At 43.7% G+C, this 22,152-nt stretch overlaps 1 protein-coding gene across 4 annotated transcripts in view; it reads right to left on the bottom strand.

Annotated features, from left to right (window-relative positions):
• LOC129192775 (synaptic vesicular amine transporter-like) overlaps positions 1-20,732 on the bottom strand; it is a 32,633-nt gene extending 11,901 nt beyond the window's left edge. For 2 of the 4 annotated variants that reach the window (XM_054797096.1, XM_054797099.1), the window contains exons 1-11: positions 20,427-20,650; positions 15,835-16,150; positions 10,413-10,471; positions 10,218-10,301; positions 9,114-9,206; positions 7,746-7,835; positions 7,578-7,621; positions 7,223-7,283; positions 6,931-7,026; positions 3,083-3,161; positions 332-383 (exon numbers count right to left, since the gene is read on the bottom strand). In XM_054797096.1, coding sequence (XP_054653071.1) covers positions 332-383; positions 3,083-3,161; positions 6,931-7,026; positions 7,223-7,283; positions 7,578-7,621; positions 7,746-7,835; positions 9,114-9,206; positions 10,218-10,301; positions 10,413-10,471; positions 15,835-16,150; positions 20,427-20,604 — 1,152 coding nt within the window. In that variant the 5' untranslated portion in view covers positions 20,605-20,650. The other 2 variants (XM_054797097.1, XM_054797098.1) reach the window with 2 other exon arrangements.
• Between the last annotated feature and the right edge of the window lie 1,420 nt (positions 20,733-22,152).

The raw sequence follows: 22,152 nt of genomic DNA, 5'->3' as shown, positions 1-22,152 counted from the left end.
TAGGACACGCCTGGCAACAAAACACACCAATTCTTTTGCTCACATGAAAAATGGGCGGGTTCAACCAAACGGTGCTATCTTCTAAGTGGTGCATCCGATCAAATAAGAGCTGAAATGTTTGTCATTATTTTTAATGTCAAACCCAAGTGTTTTCAGTAAAAACTAAGGAATCTGCCTCACTGTTGCAATACTTGTGGGGGTGGGGGAGGCACTGTAAGTACTTCTCGTTGTCTTTTTGTACAGTATTAATAACTTGTGGGAATGCGTACGTAAACCACGAAATGCCGGAACACGAGGACCACCTGGATAGTAAAGAAACAGCGGTACTTACCCCTATCGCACAGACCCCCACCAACGCCATTCCGATGAGGGCAGAAAGCCATCTGTTTGGGAGGAGACCCAACAAATTGATCAGGTCATGCAATTTACAACCTTGTCTGCTATTATCACATTGAAGTATTACATGGAAGTATCACATGGAATTATCACATGGAAGTATTACATTGAAGTATGACATTGAAGTATGACATTGAAGTATTACATTGAAGTATTACATGTCAAACTGCGTACAAATAATGCACACATTAAAATTCGATATCACCTTAAAAATGATTTGAAACAGTGCTGGGGAGGAAGATGACTGGAATATTGTTCAATTTCACTTCCAAATTTAAAAAAAACAAAGCATGCCAATCATTTTGAATATTACCGTCATCCCTAGCCACATCACAACTCCAATTTTGCAGCTTCACGCTAACATGGTTTTTCAAAACTGTATTAAAGATGAAATCATGCTGTTTTGTGGTTAAATGCAGCCTATTATTAGCAACAAATACGCATATTGAGGCAAACCTTACATATTTCCTGCCTAAATTAAGCACTTTCAAGCATAAAAATGGCTAAACGAAGTAAAATACAAATAGGAGGCATTGAGAAGACACATTGAAATCGGATATGCAGTACTCTACACTGCTCACTAGGTGTCAGTAGGTGAAACACACAAGCACCAAACTTGGTTGCTGGAACAACAGGCTTTTACGGCAGGTCTGAATGATATAACAATAACAAAAACATAATAATCATAATGATGCTAACAAAAGCAACAACACAGTGTAAAGGTGACTATAGGGGTGTTATGTCATGTCTAGAGGGCTCTAATCATGGTACAAAGCGTATTTAAAAGGTCATAAAAAGGTTTTCCATGCTCTAACTACAAAAATATTACATTTATGAGGAAGGAGTTTTTTATCTGATGTTTTTAGAAAGTGATGCAAACGTGATGCGTGAGTGCACTCTGCTGCATGTGATGTCATCCCTGAGAGGCTGCTGGATTTGTAAATATTATTGCATTTTTTTTGTCATTTATTTGTCCAGAAAGACTTGAAAAGAGAGCTACAGGGGTGTGAAAAAGTATTTGCCCCCTTGCTGATGTTTGTCCCACTTCAATGTTTCAGATCATCAATCAAATGTAAATAGTAGTCAATGACAACACAACTCAACACTTGATGCACTTTTTACATGAAACTTTTTAATATTATGGGAGGAAAAAAAAGCCAAACCTACATGTCCTTGTGTGGAAAAAGTGACAGCCCCCCTGTTCCAAAACATGGAACAGTGGTGAACCTTCCCAGGAGGGGCCGGCCAACCAAAATGATCCCAAGAGCGCAGCCAAGACTCATCCGTGAGGTCACAAAAGACCCCACAACAACATCCAAAGAAGTGCAGGCCTCACTTGCCTCAGTTAAGGTCAGTGTTCATGACTCCACCATAAGAAGGATGCTGGGCAAAAACGGCCTGCATGGCAGAGTTCCAAGACCAAAACCACTGCTGAACAAAAACAACATTAAGGCTCCAAAAACATCTTGATGATCCCCAAGACCTTTGGGAAAATACTCAAAAGTTGAACTTTTTGGAAGGTGTGTGTCCCATTACATCATAGCAAGAGTAAAATACGGTGGTGGTAGTGTGATGGTCTTCAGCACCTGGAAGACTTGCTGTGATAAATGGAAGCATGAATTGTGCTGAAGGAGAATGTTGGTGACCTCAAGCTGAAAGCAACTTGGGTTCTGCAGCAGGACAATGATCCAAAACACACCAGCAAGTCCACCTCTGAATGGATGAAGACTTTGGAGTGGTCTAGTCCAAGTCCTGACCTGAATCCTATTGAGATGCTGAGGCATGACCTTCACAAGGAAAAGCCTCCAATGTGGCTGAATGACAACAATTGTGCAAAATCCCTCCCCAGCACTGGAAGAGACTCATTGCAAGTTATCACAAACGCTTGATTGCAGTTGTTGCTGCTAAGGGGGGCCAACCACTTATTAGCTTTAGGGGGCCATCACTTTTTCACACAGGGACATGTAGCTTTGGATGTTTTTATCCCTTCAGAATAAAAGGTTTCATGTAAAAAGTGCATCAAGTGTTGAGTTGTGTTGTCGTTGACTAATATTTACATTTGATTGATGATCTGAAACATTGAAGTTAAAAAATAGAAATTAGGAAGGGGGCAAAAACTTTTTCACACCCCTGTCTATTCTCTGACAGGGTGATATCTATGATATCTTCAGTATTTCTATGAGTCGTTAATTCCAGAGATTTTCAAGTTATTTTGTACCACTGAAACTCATCAAAGAGATATTATTTTAGACATAAAAAGATGTTGAGTGATCAGAATTTGTGTCTTTGATTATTAGCTAGTATTTTGTAATATAATAATGTTCTACCTACACTGCGGAGACATTGTTTAACCGTTGTGAGACGATGACATCTATGAGTAAACTTGAAGTATCATTTGTGCTAATGAAAGTGTGGTCTCTGTAGAATTACATATTTTGCGTGTAGTAGTCTACAATCCACCCACTATGGATCCACGACCCACCAGTTGATAAGCCCTGCAGGTCTAAAGTATTCAAAACCAACCTTTCCACGCAGACATCATGGATGCACTGAAGCGTCACGCAGGCCAGGCTCACTAGCATTAAAAACACCAAAATCTAATTTTGAAAAGCGGAAACAGATATCGCTTCCCACCCGAGGGAGCAAACGAACCACTGAGGATAGATAAGGCCTGTTTCCCTCCTACCTCCCAATCTTGGTTGCCAGTGTTCCAAAGATGTAGGTTCCAAGAAGGTAGGAGATGGATGCCGGCAAGAAAGCGACTCCTGGACACACAGAGAGAACAACCAGGAGGTGGCAAAGACTGAAGGTGTGGAAGATAAGCAGATTGTATCAGGGTTTCATCATTGAGCTGCTGTGCATCTTCCCTTGGTTCTAATGAAGACTTGTGACACCCTAATATCCTGTTCATCGTCCTACTTTTATCTGACCAAGACTTCATATGCGGCAGACTAAAGGAGCAAAGCAATAAAAAATGTAAACATGGACAAATGTGGTTGTTTCTACGGTGCAGCTCGTTCACAACACACAGTACACAAGTCGCTACCCCCCCACAAACATCGGGACATACAGACTATCATGTTAGTCTGCATTTTGAGTTGTGTGCCTTCAGTGTAGTACGACGTTTTGTCACAAAATCCACGTCATCCCCACAGCGTCACTTTGGGTTCGGTTTCGGCAAACGGTGGCACAGATTACAAATAGTGACATAAAAATGATAACAACAGCAAAATGGCAAAATAACGACACACGGAAAATTCAAGGTATGAACAGCATTCTGGAACGTCCTACAGTAGATCCCCGTTCTGGGACACCCATAAAAATGACATTTTCATTTGGCAAAAGTGGCTCTCAAAAGACAGAACCTTGGAGACCCCTGGTCTACATCAAAATCAGCATCCGACCAAAAGTTGGCATTGCTGAGAAAGAACGCAACTTAGGGAAGCAGGGGCACGCCACCTGCAAAATCTACATCAAAATAAATGGAGGATCAGAAGAAGTTCTATTAAGCCCAGGTCACAACCGGTTGTGCGGCTCCACCAAGCTCAAGTCCAAAATAAGGTCTTTTAAGGTGGACTGGCTGTCTGAGTCCAGTGGTGTGAAAAAGGGTTTGGCCCTTCCTGGTTTCTTATTTTGTGCATGTTTGTCTCACTTAAGTGTTTCAGATCATCAAACAAAAGTAAGTAGAAGTCAATGAGCAAAGATAGCTTTAGCTTGAACTCGATTGCTAGCTGTCAGTCTGGCAGAGCAAAAGGGGACGATGGCTGACATTCAGACCTTTGTGGTGGTAATAAGATCGGTGGATAAGATTGCTTTCATATGTAAGGATTCCCCCAAAATGTAGGAAATCTGCACCAATCTATCAGCCGTGAAGATTTCCTTTTCCTTTTCCAAAAAAATCAATTATATAATCATATAATAATCGATCAACTATATCAAACTAAGATGTTTTCATGTGTGCTTATTGTGGTTTATGTTTTTTCAGTGTGCAGGAGTAGGGGGGTACATGTCTGGGGACAGTGAGAAGTTTGGGAATCATCGTTCTAAAGTAACGCCCTTGTAACTTTCCAGCTGTGAATGAACAGCTAAGTGAGGGCTGGAAAGTTGTGCTGCCTATTTGGATACCGTGACGCCTGGCAGGAACATCTCCTACACACTGTTTAACGCTCAAGGGAAGCAACGGGAATTGACTATTCATTTAGCAAAATGTGTGTTTGCTGAAGCTACAAAGACTTATCTTAGTAAGGTGGTGGGGCAGGGGAGGTGTACATTTTGGTTACTATCTTTTGTTTTGTAGAAGCGCTGCACCTTCAACTAACTTGGGAAAGTAACATACACTACTCACAAAAAGTTTGTGATATTGGGCTTCTGGGTGACATTTCAGGATGGAGCTAAAACCCAGGTGAACTTCATTTGACCTTCTCTAAACTTTTGAATGGTTTACTACTTTTTACACAACGTGCTGTTCTCTAACAAGTTGACAAAGGTGTGTGTGATCCGTGACTGGATCAATAAATGTCCTGCTTGGAGAGTCCTACCGTCTTCAAGATTCAAGAGTTTTATTGTCATATGCACAGTAAAACAGCAGTTCTACTATGCAATGAAACTCTTATTCTGTTCATTCTCCCAAGAAAAGGAAGAAAACACAAGAAAAAGAATAAGAACATAAGAAACATAAATACCAATAAATTAAGCAACAACAACAGAAGAGACATTAATACCAATAAATAAAATAAATAAATAAAGTGCTATGAGTGTGTGTGTGTTGCGTGCGGCGTGTGTGAGTGCTTCGTTGAGAAGCCTGATGGCCTGTGGGTAAAAGCTGTTTGCCAGCCTTGTGGTCCTGGACTTCAAACTCCTGTAGCGTCTGCCTGACGGTAGGAGTGTGAATAATGAGTGTTGTGGATGTGTGCTGTCCTTGATGAGGTTGTGTGTTCTTCGTAGGACTCTAGTTTTATAAATGTCTTGCAGTGAGGGGAGGGCTGCCCCAACAATGTTCTGTGAGGTCTTGATCACCCGCTGGAGTGCCTTCCTATCACGTGTTGTACAGTTACCGTACCAAACAGTGATGGAGGCGGTAAGGACACTTTCCATAGTGCATCTGTAGAAGCAACTCAGGATTGTGGTGGACATGCCAAATTTCCTCAGTCTTCTCAGGAAGTACAGTCTCCTTTGGGACTTCTTCAGAATTTGTTGGGTGTTGTGAGACCAGGTGAGGTCCTCGCTGATGTGTGTGCCAAGGAACTTGAAGGTTTTCACCCTCTCCACCTCAGTGTCATCAATAAACAGGGGTCTATGCGGCTCCTTTTCCCTTGTTCTTGGGTCGATGATCATCTCTTTAGTCTTATCTGTATTGAGAAGGAGATTGTTATCACGGCACCAAGCTATGAGGTCCGCCACCTCTCTTCTGTATGATGTTTCAACACCACCAGTGATCAGTCCGATGACTGTAGTGTCATCTGCAAATTTAATGATGCTGGTGTTGTTCTGGGAGGCCACGCAATCGTAGGTGAAGAGCGTGTAGAGGAGCGGACTCAGCACACACCCCTGTGGGGTCCCAGTGCTCACAATTCTTGAGCTGGATGTGCGATTGTGGACTCTGACTGACTGGGGCCTGCCTGTTAGAAAGTTAAACACCCAGTTACAGAGGGAGGGTGACAAGCCAAGTGTGAGGAGCTTATCTCTGTTCTTCCAGTATGTGGACGGTAACACCAGGGGCAACAGGACTATACACCTAATGTATGCAAACATCAAAGATAATGCCAGCACTGGGGAAGGCACACCACATCCTGGTCCTGCTCAAACCTCAACATACACAAAAGGGTGAGGAAATTACTAATAACTGCACACGCATTCAGGAAGTGGTCCCTAGTGAGAATATGGAAGAAATGGTCGACTGCATCAACTTGTGCCATCAAGGACCGTACGCTGCTTTGCCAACAACAGGCCCTGAATATCAAGTGACATCAAAGACCTTCTGGACCTGAAGAAGAAGACATGTGGTACACAAGATCTGAAGCGGGTACAGAAGGAACTAAGAGTCCAGCTAAGGAGCAGCACAGAAGGAAAATAGAAGAGAGGATGCAGAACAACGACATGAAGGAGGTGTGGCAGGGGATGAAGACCATCACGGGCTGCAGCACAAAGAGAGGTGCCCACCTTGAGGGGGACGTGACAAGCAAACCAGTGAAAGCACACACAGCAGCTTCCACACAAGTCACCAGCACACAAGGTGGGGTGACCTGAAGATGGGCTGGGACATGATATTTTTGGAGCCACTTTGCGAGGCCGAAAGGGAAAGCTGCACCCCACTGATAAACTTCTACCTAACAAGACTGAAAGTGAAAGTTTCCAAAAAGCATCAGTGTATGTTTAATATGAGTCACTTGATGAGAATATGTCATCAGGAGCAGATTTTGGACAACATAACCTGGAAGTGTGCTGTGTTTTCTGTCAATGGGATCCAGATGAAGATGTCAAAGTGAGCCGCACATGGATGTGTTTGCATCGTATCCAAATGACAAACTACCGTACCTAGCTGCCATTTCCTGGAACACATGGTCTCCATCATCCAGATTGGCAGGGTTGGCTCCAGCATGGCGATGGCCATGTTCCCAAAACAAATGGCCCCTGCAAAGTAAGATCAAGGATTCAATGGATACATGTTCCTCTTTGTCTGGAAAGATATGTTTCCCACGACAACGCCGTTATAAACTATGACAATTGAATGCACCTTTTCATGCACGACCCGAAACAAAAGGCATGTTTCCATACTAGAACATTCCTGTCATTTTGTGCCAATACTGTCCAGGTTTTAGGCTCTTACCAGATGCAATTAAAATGTACGGATCCTTCATGAGGGTCAACAGTGGGGTCCCCTTTTGGCTCTGTGAAAGACAAAAGCTCCAACGTTTAGTTCAACCAAAAGGGCTGAACCGAGGCAACTGGGCTCTTCTTGTTTGTTGAAGACGTTTCACATTTCGTCCAAAAGTATTCCATTCTAAAACGTAATTGTGGGGTTTGGTTCGACATACTTCCTTCACTCCTCTTTCAAATGAGCAAACGCCACACCTGCATTTTCCAAGTGAAGAAGGCTTTTGGACCAACCGTGAAGCATCTTCAACAAACAAACAGAAGAGTCCAGTAGCCTGGATTCCCAACAATGAGGTGAACGTGCTCACCTCTGGTTCTACTTTGGTGGGCTGAAGTGCAAAGAGCTGTAGAGCTGTAAAGAAACATTTGTTTCAAATGGAATGAAATCAAATCCAGTGGGAGAGCTACAAAGCATGAAGCGTCTGGAGGAAGCATTCTTGTTTTTTGTGGTGTGAAATATTGGAATGCTTGTGTACCTCCATCAAACAACGCCAGGAATGCCAGAATGAGGAAAGGAGCAGTCTTCCCCACAAACTCGTACATCACGCTACCAAATGGGGGTCCAACTGGAAAGAACAAACTGGATCATCAGTTATGACACTTTCTCCTTCCTTCTTTCTCTCCTCAACATTTTCATAGCACAAGAAAACCAAACTGCGACATTACTTATTTGGACATGGACAAGAGTATTAGGAATTAGATGACTGCAATATCACGAGACATTTCGTGTGAATGCGTAGGCTGGATGAGGGGGTGAACAAACACAAATGAGCAGGAAAGTGTCCATGTTGATGTTGGAATGGTTGGAATCTGTTGAGAAATGAATGCCTTTGATCTAATTAGATCAAAGGCATTCAGCATTTTGTAAAAACAGGAATTGCTGTGATGTGGATAATAGCACAAATGTCCTGAATTATTGAATGGTTTGATGTTTGAACGGTTGGAATCTGCCGAAGTAGTTGCTGAATGCCTTTGATCTACTTAGATCAAGCCAATGGTCATCCAGACATTTCAGGTATCAACTTATTGGCACCCCCATGAAACATTTCTGTGCTGCTACTAACTGCCGGTTGTTTATACTAGGGACTGTCAATAAATTACTATTGCGCTGAAGAGAGTTTGTTAAAAAAAAAAATCAAAATCACACCACAAATTGATCTATAATCATGTCAAATGATTAGTCCTACCCTAACAGTATTTAGCACACACTTTTTTTCCCAGTTTTATCTTTTATTGGATTAGGGAGCTGACTCACAGAGGTTTGTTCCAAAAGCCAAACAATATTGTTGCTCACGCTGTGGAATAAAAAAGTACGTTCAGCAACACTTTGCTTGCATTCTTTGAAGAGATATTTTCATAACCATACTCAATTCCACGAGTTCATGTTTGTAACAAAAGCTTCTGATTAAAAATATATAAAAAAGGATCACTAGCGGACCGGATCGGCAAGACTATAAAAAAAGTGAATCCAAAAGCTGTGGATCGAGACGTCCCTCACGCATGCACATGGTAACGTGTCGAGGCCAGCAAAATTGTTGAGTTCATTTTCATTTATCGTGTGATGAATTTATTTATTATGGTCCCAGGACTAGTGGCATTTTTTAATCTCGTGAGATGACACAAGATCTCATGACACCCCAATTAGGAACCCTTGATGAACGTACATAAAGGCAAAGGTGAATTTGGTGTGGAGGAGCCAGCCTGGCCTGCGGACAGCCATGACTTCAACAAACACCTGCTGGATGATCAGCCAAGCGCAAAGACTCAAGGACATCCTAGGCCAAGTATCCCGATACTTGTATGGCGTGTTACACTTGAAATGTTTTAGTTGTATGTCGGCATACCTAAAACTCCCATTGCCAGACCTCCGAGGGCAATCCCTAGAGCATGTCCTCTCTCCTTATCATCTGTGTACACACTTGCAAGCATGCCCATCCCTGAAAATACACACAAATACATGGGAGTATTTCATTCTCATATTCTACAATTTTATCTGTGTGGGGAAAGTATTTATTTAAAACTCTTCTGATTTGGTAAGTTTACCCCATAAAGACGCTTTTCCACCAAAAGCCCAGGAACTTTCAGTGTTGTGCAACTGTAGTTGTGCTGTGTGAGTGTGTGTTTGTCACGAGAAACTATTCGACCAGGGTGCGGCACGAGGGCCATTTGCGACCCGTGGCTGTTTTTTTATTGGCCCACAGCACATTCACAATTTTACAAGAATATCATCGTAATATTATGAGGTAAAAAAATCACATCGTTTTAGTAGCATAAAGTATGACTATTCAGAGAAAAAAATTTATGGAAAAACAACCACACAAAATAAAATTGTAATTTTTGGAAAATTTGGTTGAGTAAGCAATCATTTTACAAGAATAAAGTCAAAATATTCAGAAAAAAAAGCTGTAATTAACAAGAAAATTTGATGACAATATCATCATAATACTTTGAGGAAAAAATCATGAAATCATTTTAGTAGCATGAAGTTTGAATATTCCAAAAAAAATGTTTTTAAGTCGTAATATGGGAAACAAACAAAACAAAATATTTTTTTTTAATAAAGTGATCATATTATGGGAATGAAGTCAAACTATTATGGTGATAAAGTCATAATACTATGAGAAGAAAATGTATGAAAACTATTTCTGAAGAAAGAAAAAAAATGACAGCAAAAATGGGCAAAAAGAGCAAAGAGTTAAGTTGTTAGCATGTCTGCATGTGTTGCTTTACTAAATACCAAAGTGGATTCTGGATTTTTTGGGGGGGATGTTCTGTCTTTCACTGTTAAAATAAACGGACCATAAAAATGATGGACTAGTCATGTCTTTGTCAGGGGGTAAACTTACCAAATCTGTTTGGGATCAAGTCATTATTTCCCCCACTGTCATGCATTTTCAAATACCAACCAATGTGTAGATAAGAGCCATAAATCGGGATTATGGTCTTACCGGCCACAGATGAGCAGGAGGAGCCCACACCTTGCAGGGATCTGGCCACAAACAGCAACGCGTAGCTCGAGGAGAAGGCAAACACTTGACGAGAAGAAGGAAAACAGAAAATAGGCGACGACACATCAGATATGAAGCAGACACTTTTCCCCCTCCTCTTCATTTTGACGATATGAAACGTGTTTTGGAACTTACTGATTGTAGAGCTAAACATGATGCAGAAGCCAATGAATATCGGAAGCTGGTATCCGATCCTAGGGACATAAAAATGGATTTTTTAAAAAGAATGTTTCTCCAAAAAGACACCATCTCTCTGCATCTATATGGTGTGCATGAGGGGTGCCCAAACAGAGGCGGGGGCCACGTTGGTATTTTACATTTTGTAAACTAACCCACGTTACCTACTGTATATTTAAAGGAGAATTAAATGACTTTTTTAGTCATTTTGCCCATCATCCACAATCCTTATGTGAGACATGTGAGACATGTCACAAAGACACGTGTCTTTGTCTTTCCTGTGTGTTCTAAAGATACAAAAACCCAAAACCCGAACCCTAATCCTAGAGATGAAAAGAGTGGGCTAAGAGTGCACTTAATGGGACGCACCTATTCTGCCTCTAAAGCATTCTGAAAAAACCTCCAAAAAGCAACATCAATGCTGCATTTACATCATGTGACCTACATTCAAGATTCAAGAGTTTTATTGTCATGTGCACAGTAAAACAGGTAGTTCTGCTATGCAATGAAACTCTTATTCTGTTCATTCTCCCAAGAAAAGAAAGAAAACACAAGAAAGAATAAGAACATAAGAAACATAAATACCAATAAATTAAGCAACAACAACAGAAGAGACATTAATACAAATAAATAATACAAATAAATAAATAAATAAATAAATAAAATAAATAATAAAGTGCTATGAGTGTGTGCGTGTGTTGCGTGCGGCGTGTGTGAGAGTGCTTCGTTGAGAAGCCTGATGGCCTGTGGGTAAAAGCTGTTTGCCAGCCTTGTGGTCCTGGACTTCAAACTCCTGTAGCGTCTGCCTGACGGTAGGAGTGTGAATAATGAGTGTTGTGGATGTGTGCTGTCCTTGATGAGGTTGTGTGTTCTGCGTAGGACTCTAGTTTTATAAATGTCTTGCAGTGAGGGGAGGGCTGCCCCAACAATGTTCTGTGAGGTCTTGATCACCCGCTGGAGTGCCTTCCTATCACGTGTTGTACAGTTACCGTACCAAACAGTGATGGAGGCGGTAAGGACACTTTCCATAGTGCATCTGTAGAAGCAACTCAGGATTGTGGTGGACATGCCAAATTTCCTCAGTCTTCTCAGGAAGTACAGTCTCCTTTGGGACTTCTTCATAAATACATATTCACCAAGCTACAGATAAATTATTGTTATTGTTATTGTTCTTACACCAAACAAGTACGTTATTTATTTATTTATTTATTTATTCGCAGGGACTGTGCAGATTAACAGACATTTCTGTCAGTGTGCCAGAATTAGCCCAAAGGCTATTTGTCATCTGTAGTCCCACATCCTAATCCCATTTCCTAAAAGTATACTGGATACAAAATCTCATGACTGATTGATTGGTTACTTCATTACTTTAAGCCATGCAAAAATATCGTGTACATTTCTGTGTACATTGTACCCACAAACAAAAAACACATACACTCGAATGTATTTGTATTTATTTGTTATTTATTATTTATTTATTGTTATTTGTTATTGTTTATTTATTTGTATTTGCATTTATCGAATGTATAAACAGCAAGATGGCGCCCTCCGTGGCAGACGTCTGTTTCACTCTCCCGTTTTCTTTCTATTTTTTTGCTATTTTGTTGTTCGTGTTGGACATTCAACGTGCTGCGTTGCATTGCAGCACAGAGACAACTTTTGAACATCGGCAGGGTTCACCATGCGCTTTCGTTCAGCCTCTCGGACTGGCTTTCTTCTGCGTCGGGAGGACGCAGCAGCCTGCGGGCCTGGTGAGCTGAATGCCCAGGAGCGTCCGGGACGGAGGCGAGGCAGGAGGGGCGGCCTGCGTGCTAGGCTAAAGGCTGTAGCCACTGGGCCACCGCTGCCGAGCCTGCTGCTGGCCAGCGTCCGCTCTCTCGAAGACAGGATGGACGAGGTGAGAGCAAGGATTGCAGCTACGGGAGATCAGAGAGTGCTGTGTGCTCGCGGAGGCCTGGCTGGACGGAGGATTTACCGGACTCGGCGGTCCGGTTGGGGACATTTGCCGCTTGCCGGGACGATTGGACTTCGGCGTCTTGTGGACACAGAGCCTCGGGACTGTTCTCCCTGAATGTTACCAGCATGTAGGCTTTCCCACGAGGGCAAATAGCATCCTGGACCAAGTCTACAGCAACATGAAAGGTGCTTTGAAGGCTCTTCCAAGTCCCCATTTTGAAAAAGCTAATGTCTTTATTGTTATTAATGTTTCTTCTGTTCTTATTCATTTTCTTGTGTTTTTCTTTTTCTTTCTGCTGGGAGAATGAACAGAACAAGAATTTCATTGCATAGCAGAACCACCTGTTCTACTGTGCATATGACAATAAAACTCTTCAATCTTGAATCTTGAATGTATTTAACACTTGATGCACTTTTTACATGAAACCTTTTATTCTGAAGGGATAAAAACATCCAAAGCTACATGTCCCTGTGTGAAAAAGTGATGGCCCCCTAAAGCTAATAAGTGGTTGGGCCCCCCTTAGCAGCAACAACTGCAATCAAGCGTTTGTGATAACTTGCAATGAGTCTCTTCCAGTGCTGGGGAGGAATTTTGCACAATTGTTGTCATTCAGCCACATTGGAGGCTTTTCCTTTTGAAGGTCATGCCTCAGCATCTCAATAGGATTCAGGTCAGGACTTGGACTAGACCACTCCAAAGTCTTCATCCATTCAGAAATGGACTTGCTGGTGTGTTTTGGATCATTGTCCTGCTGCAGAACCCAAGTTGCTTTCAGCTTGAGGTCACCAACATTCTCCTTCAGCACAATTCATGCTTCCATTGATCACAGCAGGTCTTCCAGGTCCTGAAGACCATCACACTACCACCACCGTGTTTTACTCTTGCTATGATGTAATGGGACACACACCTTCCAAAAAGTTCAACTTTTGAGTATTTTCCCAAAGGTCTTGGGGATCATCAAGATGTTTTTGGAGCCCATCCATCCATCCATTTTCTATACCGCTTCATCCTCATTAGGGTCGCGGGGCATGCTGGAGCCTATCCCAGCTGACTTCGAGCGACAGGCGGGGTACACCCTGGACTGGTGGCCAGCCAATCACAGGGCACATATAGACAAACAACCATTCACACTCACATTCATACCTATGGACAATTTAGAGTCGCCAATTAACCTAACATGCATGTTTTTGGGAATGTGGGAGGAAGCCGGAGTACCCGGAGAAAACCCACGCACACACGGGGAGAACATGCAAACTCCACACAGAAATGCCCAAGGGAGAATCGAACCCAGGTCTTCCCATCTCCAGGCTGTTCCTGTATTGGCCAACGTGCTAACCACCGTGCGGCCCGTTTTCGGAGCCTTAAAGTTGTTTTTATTCAGCAGTGGTTTTGGTCTTGGAACATGTTTTTCCCCAGTGTCTTTCTTATGGTGGAGTCATGAACTCTGACCTTAACTGAGGCAAGTGAGGCCTGCACTTCTTTAGATGTTGTTGTGGGGTCTTTTGTGACCTCTCAGATGAGTCTTGGCTGCGCTCTTGGGGTCATTTTGGTTGGCCGGCCACTCCTGGGAAGCTTCACCACAGTTTGGCTCTCGTTTTGGTTGGCTGGAGTCCCAAAGCTTTAGTAATGGCTTTATAACCTTTTCCACACTGATAGATCTCAACTACATATGTTCTCATTTGTTCCTGAATTTCTTTAGATCTCTGCATGATGTCTAACGTTTGAGGATCTTTTGGTCTCATAATCCACAGATATGTTTTCCCTGGGGGGGGGCAAATCACTTTTTCCCAATATTTGGACATTGAGCAGTGGCCCCCCCGTCTGTTCCAACGTTTAACGTCTCATACACACACAAGCTTCTCCTAGTGGTTCTCACTACTTGAATGTTGAGCTTACCACGCCCACTGAGATTAGAAAGCCCTTCTGTAAAAAGAGCTTTTGTATATTAAACAAGTATATTTTTATTAGCTTTATTTTAAAAAGTCTCCTGTGTCATCGCTAGCTCGCTAGCTTGCAGTCTTTGTATGTTTGCAAGCTTGTTGCCGACAAAACCCCCAATGCATCTAGTCCCAGGGAACATACGGTAGGTCCTAGGGTCAAACCCCTCCTCCACCACAAGTGATGATTCACAGAGGACTTTCAGGTCACTGGGCAATCTATTTTGCCTCAGTTTGGTTGAAGTCAATATCACGAGAAACAAAGTAAACAGAATGAAATGGTCGCTTTTGGAAAATGAAGGTCAGGATTGTGTGCTGCGTTACTGCCTTTACCTGTCCTCTGTTGCAGCACACTCCTGAGCACCCTGATGAGCCGGTTGTCATCACCTGTGACTGACCAGAAGAGCTACTTAAGCTGTGTGTAGACTCAGTTCCGGTGCCAGATTGTTACCCTTCGCTACACCTTGTCATGCTCACTCCAGCATTCTCATTGCCTTGCGTTTTTGGCTTTCTGACCCACGTCCATCTCCCCTGTAAGTACCACCTTGCCTGCTTGACGTTCTTCAGCAGGAGCCCTAATTCTTGGTACTCCTGCTACTTTTTCTTAGCAGCTCTTTTTGTTATATTCCAGTGTTTTTCCCTGCTTAGTCTTCCGTGCTAGCAGTGTTTTCAGTTATTATTCCCGCGACTAGGTCCGGAGTTATTTTTGTTGTACTTTTCTTCTTGTGTTTGTTTTGTACTTTCGTTTGCCTTTTTTCTATTAACATACTTTTGTTACACGGCCTTGACTCTGCATTACTGGTTCCTGAATCACGGCCTCGGCCGTTCGTAACAATGAAGTTCTAATGTTATGGAGACAAAGTCATCATATGAGAAGACATTTTTGGAAAATTATTTATGAAGAAAGAAAAATGTAAGGAAGGAGAAGAAGAGCAAAGACCAAAGTTGATGCTCATAAGTGGCTTTTTCACCTTCATGACGAAGCTTTTCTTGACATATGTACATGTAGAACTTCTTGGCAAAGACAAAATATCCAATTCATTTTTCACTGGAAAAAGTTTGGACGCCCCTGTATTAAACTGTCAAATATCCTAAAAATGTCAATGGGCATTTTTGTGCCTGAAAATGTGGACTCCTTGGAAAAACAATGTAAAAAAAAAAAATAGACATGAATGTTCGAAATGTGCTGAACATTTCCATGTTGACATCATTTCAATCGGTTGAGACTTTGTGTTTCGGAAAATCTGGGCAAAGTCCTAATTTTGTGGCTTTCATTCGCTTTTGATGGAAATGTTTGCTTTGGGACGCAAGTTGAGAACAACTGATGAACTAAATCGGATACGTTGGTGCAGAAAAAAACATGCGGTACGTTCCAACATTCACACGATGAGGCGATCTGGATTTATTTCTATTTTTAGACAGCCAATCAGGAAGAAGCTGCTGCCACAGAAGCAATGAAGCCAAGGAATGCTTGAACACGGCTGACCTGTTGGTGAGCGGTCCAATGAAGGGGTTGATTATCAGCTGCACTGTGGCCTTGGAGGCGAACAACAAGCCCACTTTGACATTCTCGGTCGCCACCTTGCCGGTCGAGTTGGGGCAGTCGGAAGAGTTGTCCGGCGGCTCGGCGGCGGCAGTGGTGAAAGTCGGAGCGTCTGTCGACCCGGCTGTGACGTTGGAGCCTGACGACCTCGCTGGGGGTGTCTGCTGCTGTGATGAGGTGTTCAACACCACGGCTGCCGACACGTCCAGGCTGTACAGGTAGCTCGGGATGATGGGCACTGTTGGGCATATCAGGGAGTCTGATGGGATTCACCACATTGGGTCGACGAGAGCGAGATGAGAAGATGTTAACTTTACTTCTAAGAAAAGTCCAATGACAAAACATTGCAATGTAATCATTTCTACTGCGTTACACTGAAGCCAAAGAGATGTATGACTGAGAAGAGGGCTCACTCCATTCACACCGTTGTTCTATGGAAAGCAATGCACAGAGTGAACTCTCTTCCTGCCTGCTCGTGCACATGGCGACGTACTTCATTTTTATGTATTGTGTGATGAATTGATTTATTGTCGTCCCAGGCCTGGTGCCCACAACACAGGGTTTTTTTTTATTTGTGTGATCAAAACACCATCGCAGCACAAGACTTCCAAACGTGATGTTAGCTTCCACTTCCCTCTGGGAACTGTGGTTCTTTTCACATAAGTTAGCCGTGTCGCCGTATAAGCCGCAGGGTTCAAAGCCTGAGACAAACATGGCGGCTTCCAGGATACGCTGGAAATTACAGTAATCCATTCATCCATGATCCAAATCATGGACGACTGTTTTGCTATTTGATGAATTGTCTTTAGATTTAAAACAATATGAATAGCATCTGATTTCAGCTGCTCAAATGTGCACATTTTGTTATTTCTGTAGTCATATATGAAAGCAGACCTGTTAGCGTCATGTTTTAAGTAAAATAAGATATTTAAAATGGCTCGTTTTAGAGCAAAGGTTGCTGCCCCCGGTCTAGGGCCTAACCACCTACTCGATGACTGGAAGCATCAGCTTCAGATGAATCCACTATGAAGACAATCGTTAGCTGCGGGCCCGTTTCATTTCAAAGAACCGTTGAAATAACTCGACTTGAACCCGACGCAACAATGGCGAGCCGGAGCCGCCTGTGAAGTTCAAGTGTGGTTTGCACTCCAGTGCAGCGCTCCATCGCTCAGGCCGACACGTGTGCTGCTACAGGAAACACTGGAATGGTGTGTTACGCCTCAATGGACGCACGCTCTCTTCTCCTCAGAAAAGACACAATATATCACCTGGATGTCACTTCCTGTTCACGCACACACATTCTCATCAAAGGACACACCGTATCTCCTCCCACTCAAGGCTTCCTTCTTATCTGGATCACTTGGTTGAAGGACATGTCTCCAGTCTTGGGAGAAAAGGCACTTGTTGCCAACCTCGGCCACCCGATGGGAGGAGAGAAGGAGTTGTAATGGAAGGAGAGATCCAGTATGTAAACCGGGAGGAAACGCTAGCGGCTTCTGAGGGCTTCGGTTGGGATCAGCTGATTTGGTTCAGTGCCCTGGCAGACTCTTCTATTCCCTCCAATACAAGATTCAATTGTTCAACTTCATTTTTGGTCTCATGGCGTTATTTCAACAGCTGACCGAACAAAAGGCTGGCTGGGCCTTGCCCTTTAACCCCTGGGGGTCTAAAAAATATGTTTAAAACTCAAAATGTTCTGGCTGTTTATTTGGCAAACACACAAACACAACTACATTGTCATGTTCCACGTGACAGATTGGACTTTTACGTCCAGTAAGCCCTCGTTTATCGCAGTTAATTGGTTGCAGACCCTACCGTAATCAAAGTACGAGTCCTTTTTTATAAATGGAATATTCTGGTGGTTAGCCCATAGAAACCTGCTTACAGCCTTCTAAATGCTGTTTTTAACATGATTAGAGCCCTCCAGACATGACATAACACCCCTATAGTCACCTTGACACTCCTATTACCCAATATAGTAGACATAATAAGAGAAAATAATAATAATGTAGCATTGGAAGAGTATAGTCTTGTTTGTGTTTGAACTACGAGCGCGTCCTGCTGTGGCCGTTGTCTCATCAATGTAACATTGCTGACACCTAGTGGCCGGTGTACAATGCCTCATATCACAACGTGTCTTTCTATGCGCTTTTTGGTCATTTTTGTACTTCATTTAGGCCAAGCAAACATAAGATTAGCTTAAATATGCACGTTTACAGTAGACCGAAGGCAACAACAAAGTAATGATGTTTTCTTAAGATATTTAGAAAACCTGTGAAACCACGAAATTCAAACCATGATGTGCTGAGGGACGACTGTATTCTTCGTTTCCTTATATATATCCTTTTACGTTGTTATCTGTTTCCTGTTGTGGTTCCAAATGCTGCCCCCTGACTGGGCTGGAAGGAGCTGCAGGGCACAGCTGGCATTCATCTGTCACCCTCATTTAGTAGCCACCCTTGTTTGTTTCCAATGATTCTATGTGTTTTAAGGCTGGAAAAGCCCCCACCGCTCACTTGATACACTTTTCTCAGACAGGCATGAACATTTTCTCACGTTTCTCTCTTGTTTAAACACTCTCAAAAGTTCACATTTGGTTTGAATTTTAATGATCAACATCCTAGATTGGACTCAAGAAATGAAGTGACTCGTTTGCATTTCACTCCTCTGACCGTGGCTTCTCGTCCTGGCGCCGTTTGGCAGTACTGTAGCGTTTTTGTATCCTTATTAAAAGATATCGCGCCTGTCGTCGTATTTTCTTCCTTGTTCTCCTCCTGGAACCTAAGATTCATTTATTCAGGAATGCGTCTGTGTAGGCTCTCAGTCGTACAGGAGTTGTCCAACGAGGGAAAGGCTTCTTGAGACGTCATCTGTACTTCTGTGAAGAAGGTGTCGGACGTTTCGCTCCTCATCCGAAGATTTATTCCATCCACTGTAAAGATGAGGAATGCAAAGAGCACTACATTGGGGAAACTAAGCAAATGCTCCAAAAAAGGCTTTATCAACATCGCAGGGACAATTCTAGTGGGCCTCAATCAGCAGTACATCTACACCTTAAAGCAACCAATCACTCTTTTCAGGACAGCGAGGTAAAGATTTTGGCCAAAGAAAACAGATGGTTTGAAAGAGGAGAAAAAGAAGCTATTTTTGTCAAACAACAGAACCCATCATTGAATCGGAATGGTGGTTTGAGGTTTAATTTGGACCCTGTGTTCAGCAGGTTACTGAGACCAAAACCCACAGCTCTTAGTCTTGCAAATGAGGTGGAGCCAGGGCCGAGCCAGAACAATAGATGCTAACGAGCCAGTATCAGAGTCGTTCATACCCAATTCAGGGAGCGACACTTCCCTTTTATCGTAGGTGTGAATAACAGGATAGGATTATACCACTGCTCCGCCCAGGCTTAGTGTAAGGAACCAATAGGAGGAGGGTGTTGGCACACCAATTCCGCCCACTCTTACTGTATTTAAGGCCTAGGCTACCAGCACTTGTTAGTTCGCTGATGAAGCTCTTCGGATGAGGAGCAAAACGTCTGACACCTTCTTCACAGAAGTACAGATGACGTCTCAAGAAGCCTTTCCCTCGTTTATTCAGGAATGGCGCCCTACAGCCGCGTAACGTCTCCCTTCTTTCAGAAACTCGTTGTGGGTTGGCTGGCTTCCTCTGCCTTTTGGGTGCACAATGGTTTTGTCGGGGAGAAAACTTGCAACCATTCAGAGTCATCCGGTTAGCTACTTCTTCTTTTATTGTTTACTGGCGGTTAGCAAGCAGCTCACACAGTTAGCTAGATTGCAGCTAGCTATGACCACAACGAAGGAGATTGGCTGTTGACCATTGTCAATCAATCAGGATGCAGAAGACAATGGGCGGTGCAGACAGAGGAGAGAGAGGAGAGAGCGAGACACAGCAACCTACTGCTAAAGCACAGAACTACAGCACTCAACTTCCCACCGTGCAGTTCTTCTTAAAGAGCCAGGCCTGTAACAGCGTTTAAAAAAAAAGGCACTAAAATTGCACACACACAAAAAAATCAGCGAAACCATAAGTCCGTGAAAAGTGAGCCACGATGGGGCGAGGAAACGCTGAACACAAGCGACTGAACTACGCTCGATGGAACAGTGCTTAGCATGCTTTCAAAACATGCTAAACATCAAATTACAACTAAACTCATTATTTGGAACACTTTCAAATAGACTGGAATGAAGACATGAACTTGTGAATGTATGAAGTGAAGTGTGGCGCCGTGTAGCGTATGTTGACGATGGACGTGGCAGCTAGCGCTAGCATGTAACTTTGTTTCACTCTAGGTTAGGTGATGGTGCACACGCGCATTCACAGTTGCATCAATCTTTGTTGATCCCACAGAGCTGCACGACATTCAAATGCTCTAAAATGCTGGTGGTCTCCAACGTTCTCATGACGGGCCTTTCCACAAGGACGTTATTCTCGCGGGGCACTGAAGTGTGGCATTACATTGTTTTTAAATAAACCCCCACCACAAATGCTAGTAATAGTAATGTGAGCTTTGCACCTACCGACCACGGTGAGCAGCATGTTATCCAACAAGAGAGCCACAAAAACAATGACGAGAATGAGTTTCCTAGATTGTCTCTCCCCTCGGAGCCAGCTGAGTAAATTAAACTGCCGGATGGCGTCCAGTCTCTCCATGGTTCTGATCCAAAAAAAGACTGACCTGGACCTGTGTGGACACATACGGAAGCATTGATGCGTCAACTAAGAACAGCATGACATGACAGACATGAACATTTCACCTGGGATGCATGCAGGTCAGCAGCGACGGCAGAAGAAAAGAAGAAGGAGGAAGAGGCTGCCAGATGACATCAGAGAGTGCGTCCTATTCCACACCCACACCAAATGCAGAGTTGGTATCTCATCATGATGACTTTCTTATCTCATAAGTCGTAAATATGACATTTTATCTCATCATTGCAACGTGCGGTGCTCATGACGACACAGTTGTAAGTTGGGAACAATAAAGTTGTTACATACCAGAGGTATGTGGTGGTACGCCTTCTCTTCTCACACTTGTGGTGACAATGATATCTGAAGACCCTCAGTAGTACCTTCTCTAGGCTACTACATTTCCAAGTATTTGCCTCGTCCAACCACCTAGTATCTTCTAATGTGTCATAGTTACATCACGTGCATACAAACATATCATGATCACCATCATCAGGTGTTTAAAAGACCCGCACTGTTAGCATCATAATTGTCATCAGGTTTGTCATACTCTTTGATGAACACTTCAACAATATATTCCATTCCCCTCCGCTTATCCGGGTCCGGGTCTCGGGTGCAGCAGTCTCAGTAGGGAAGTCCAGACTTCCCAGTCCCTGACTACCTCCTCCACTTCAACCAGGAGGACACCAAGGCGTTCCCAGGCCAGCTGTGAGACATAATCCCCCCAGCGTGTCCTGGGTCTTCCCCGGGGCCTTCTCCCGGCCGGGCATGCCCAGAACATCTCACCAGGGAGCCATCTGGGAGGCATCCGGACTAGATGCCCGAGCCACCTGCCCCTATCTGTTAGGGTGAGTCCAGCTACCCTACGGAGGAAACTCATTTCAGCCGCTTGTATCCAACATCTCTTTCTTTTGGTCACGACCCAAAGCTCATGAGTATCGGTGAGCGTGGGAACATAGATGGGGGGGTAAATTGAGAGCTTTGGCTTCCGGCTCAGCTCTCTCTTCACCACGACGGTCCGGTACAGCGACCGCATTACTGCAGACACTGCGCCGATCCGCCTGTCGACCTCACGCTCCAACCTCCCCTCACTCGTGAACAAGACCCTGAGATACTTGAACTCCTCCACCTGGGGCAGGACCTCATTCCCAACCCACCCTTTACCCACTGAGAACCATGGCCTGGGATTTGGAGGTGCTGAGTCTCATCCCAGAAGCTTCACACTCAGATGCAACCCCCCCAGTAAACGCTGAAGGTCACAGCCCCATGAGGCCATCAGGACCACATCGTCTGCAAATAGCAGAGACCAGATTGGACTCCCTCGATGCCTCGGCTGCGCCTAGAAATTCTGTCCATGAAAATGATGAACAGAACAGGTGACAAAGGGCAGCCTTGGCGGAGGCCAACGGAAACAGGCTGGACTGCCTGCTGGCAATGCCAACCAGGCTCCTGCTCCGGTTCTACGAGGACTGAATGATACGTAGTAGCGTGCCACAGGACACCACGAGGGACACGGTCCAATGCCTTTTCCAGGTCTACAAGGGTGAGCGGAGGATGAGG

This window comes from Dunckerocampus dactyliophorus, chromosome 13, assembly GCF_027744805.1.
Source record: "Dunckerocampus dactyliophorus isolate RoL2022-P2 chromosome 13, RoL_Ddac_1.1, whole genome shotgun sequence".
Classification (NCBI taxonomy): Eukaryota; Metazoa; Chordata; class Actinopteri; order Syngnathiformes; family Syngnathidae; genus Dunckerocampus; species Dunckerocampus dactyliophorus.
Note: the sequence above shows the minus strand (reverse complement) of the source record. Positions and strands in the feature narration are given on the sequence as shown.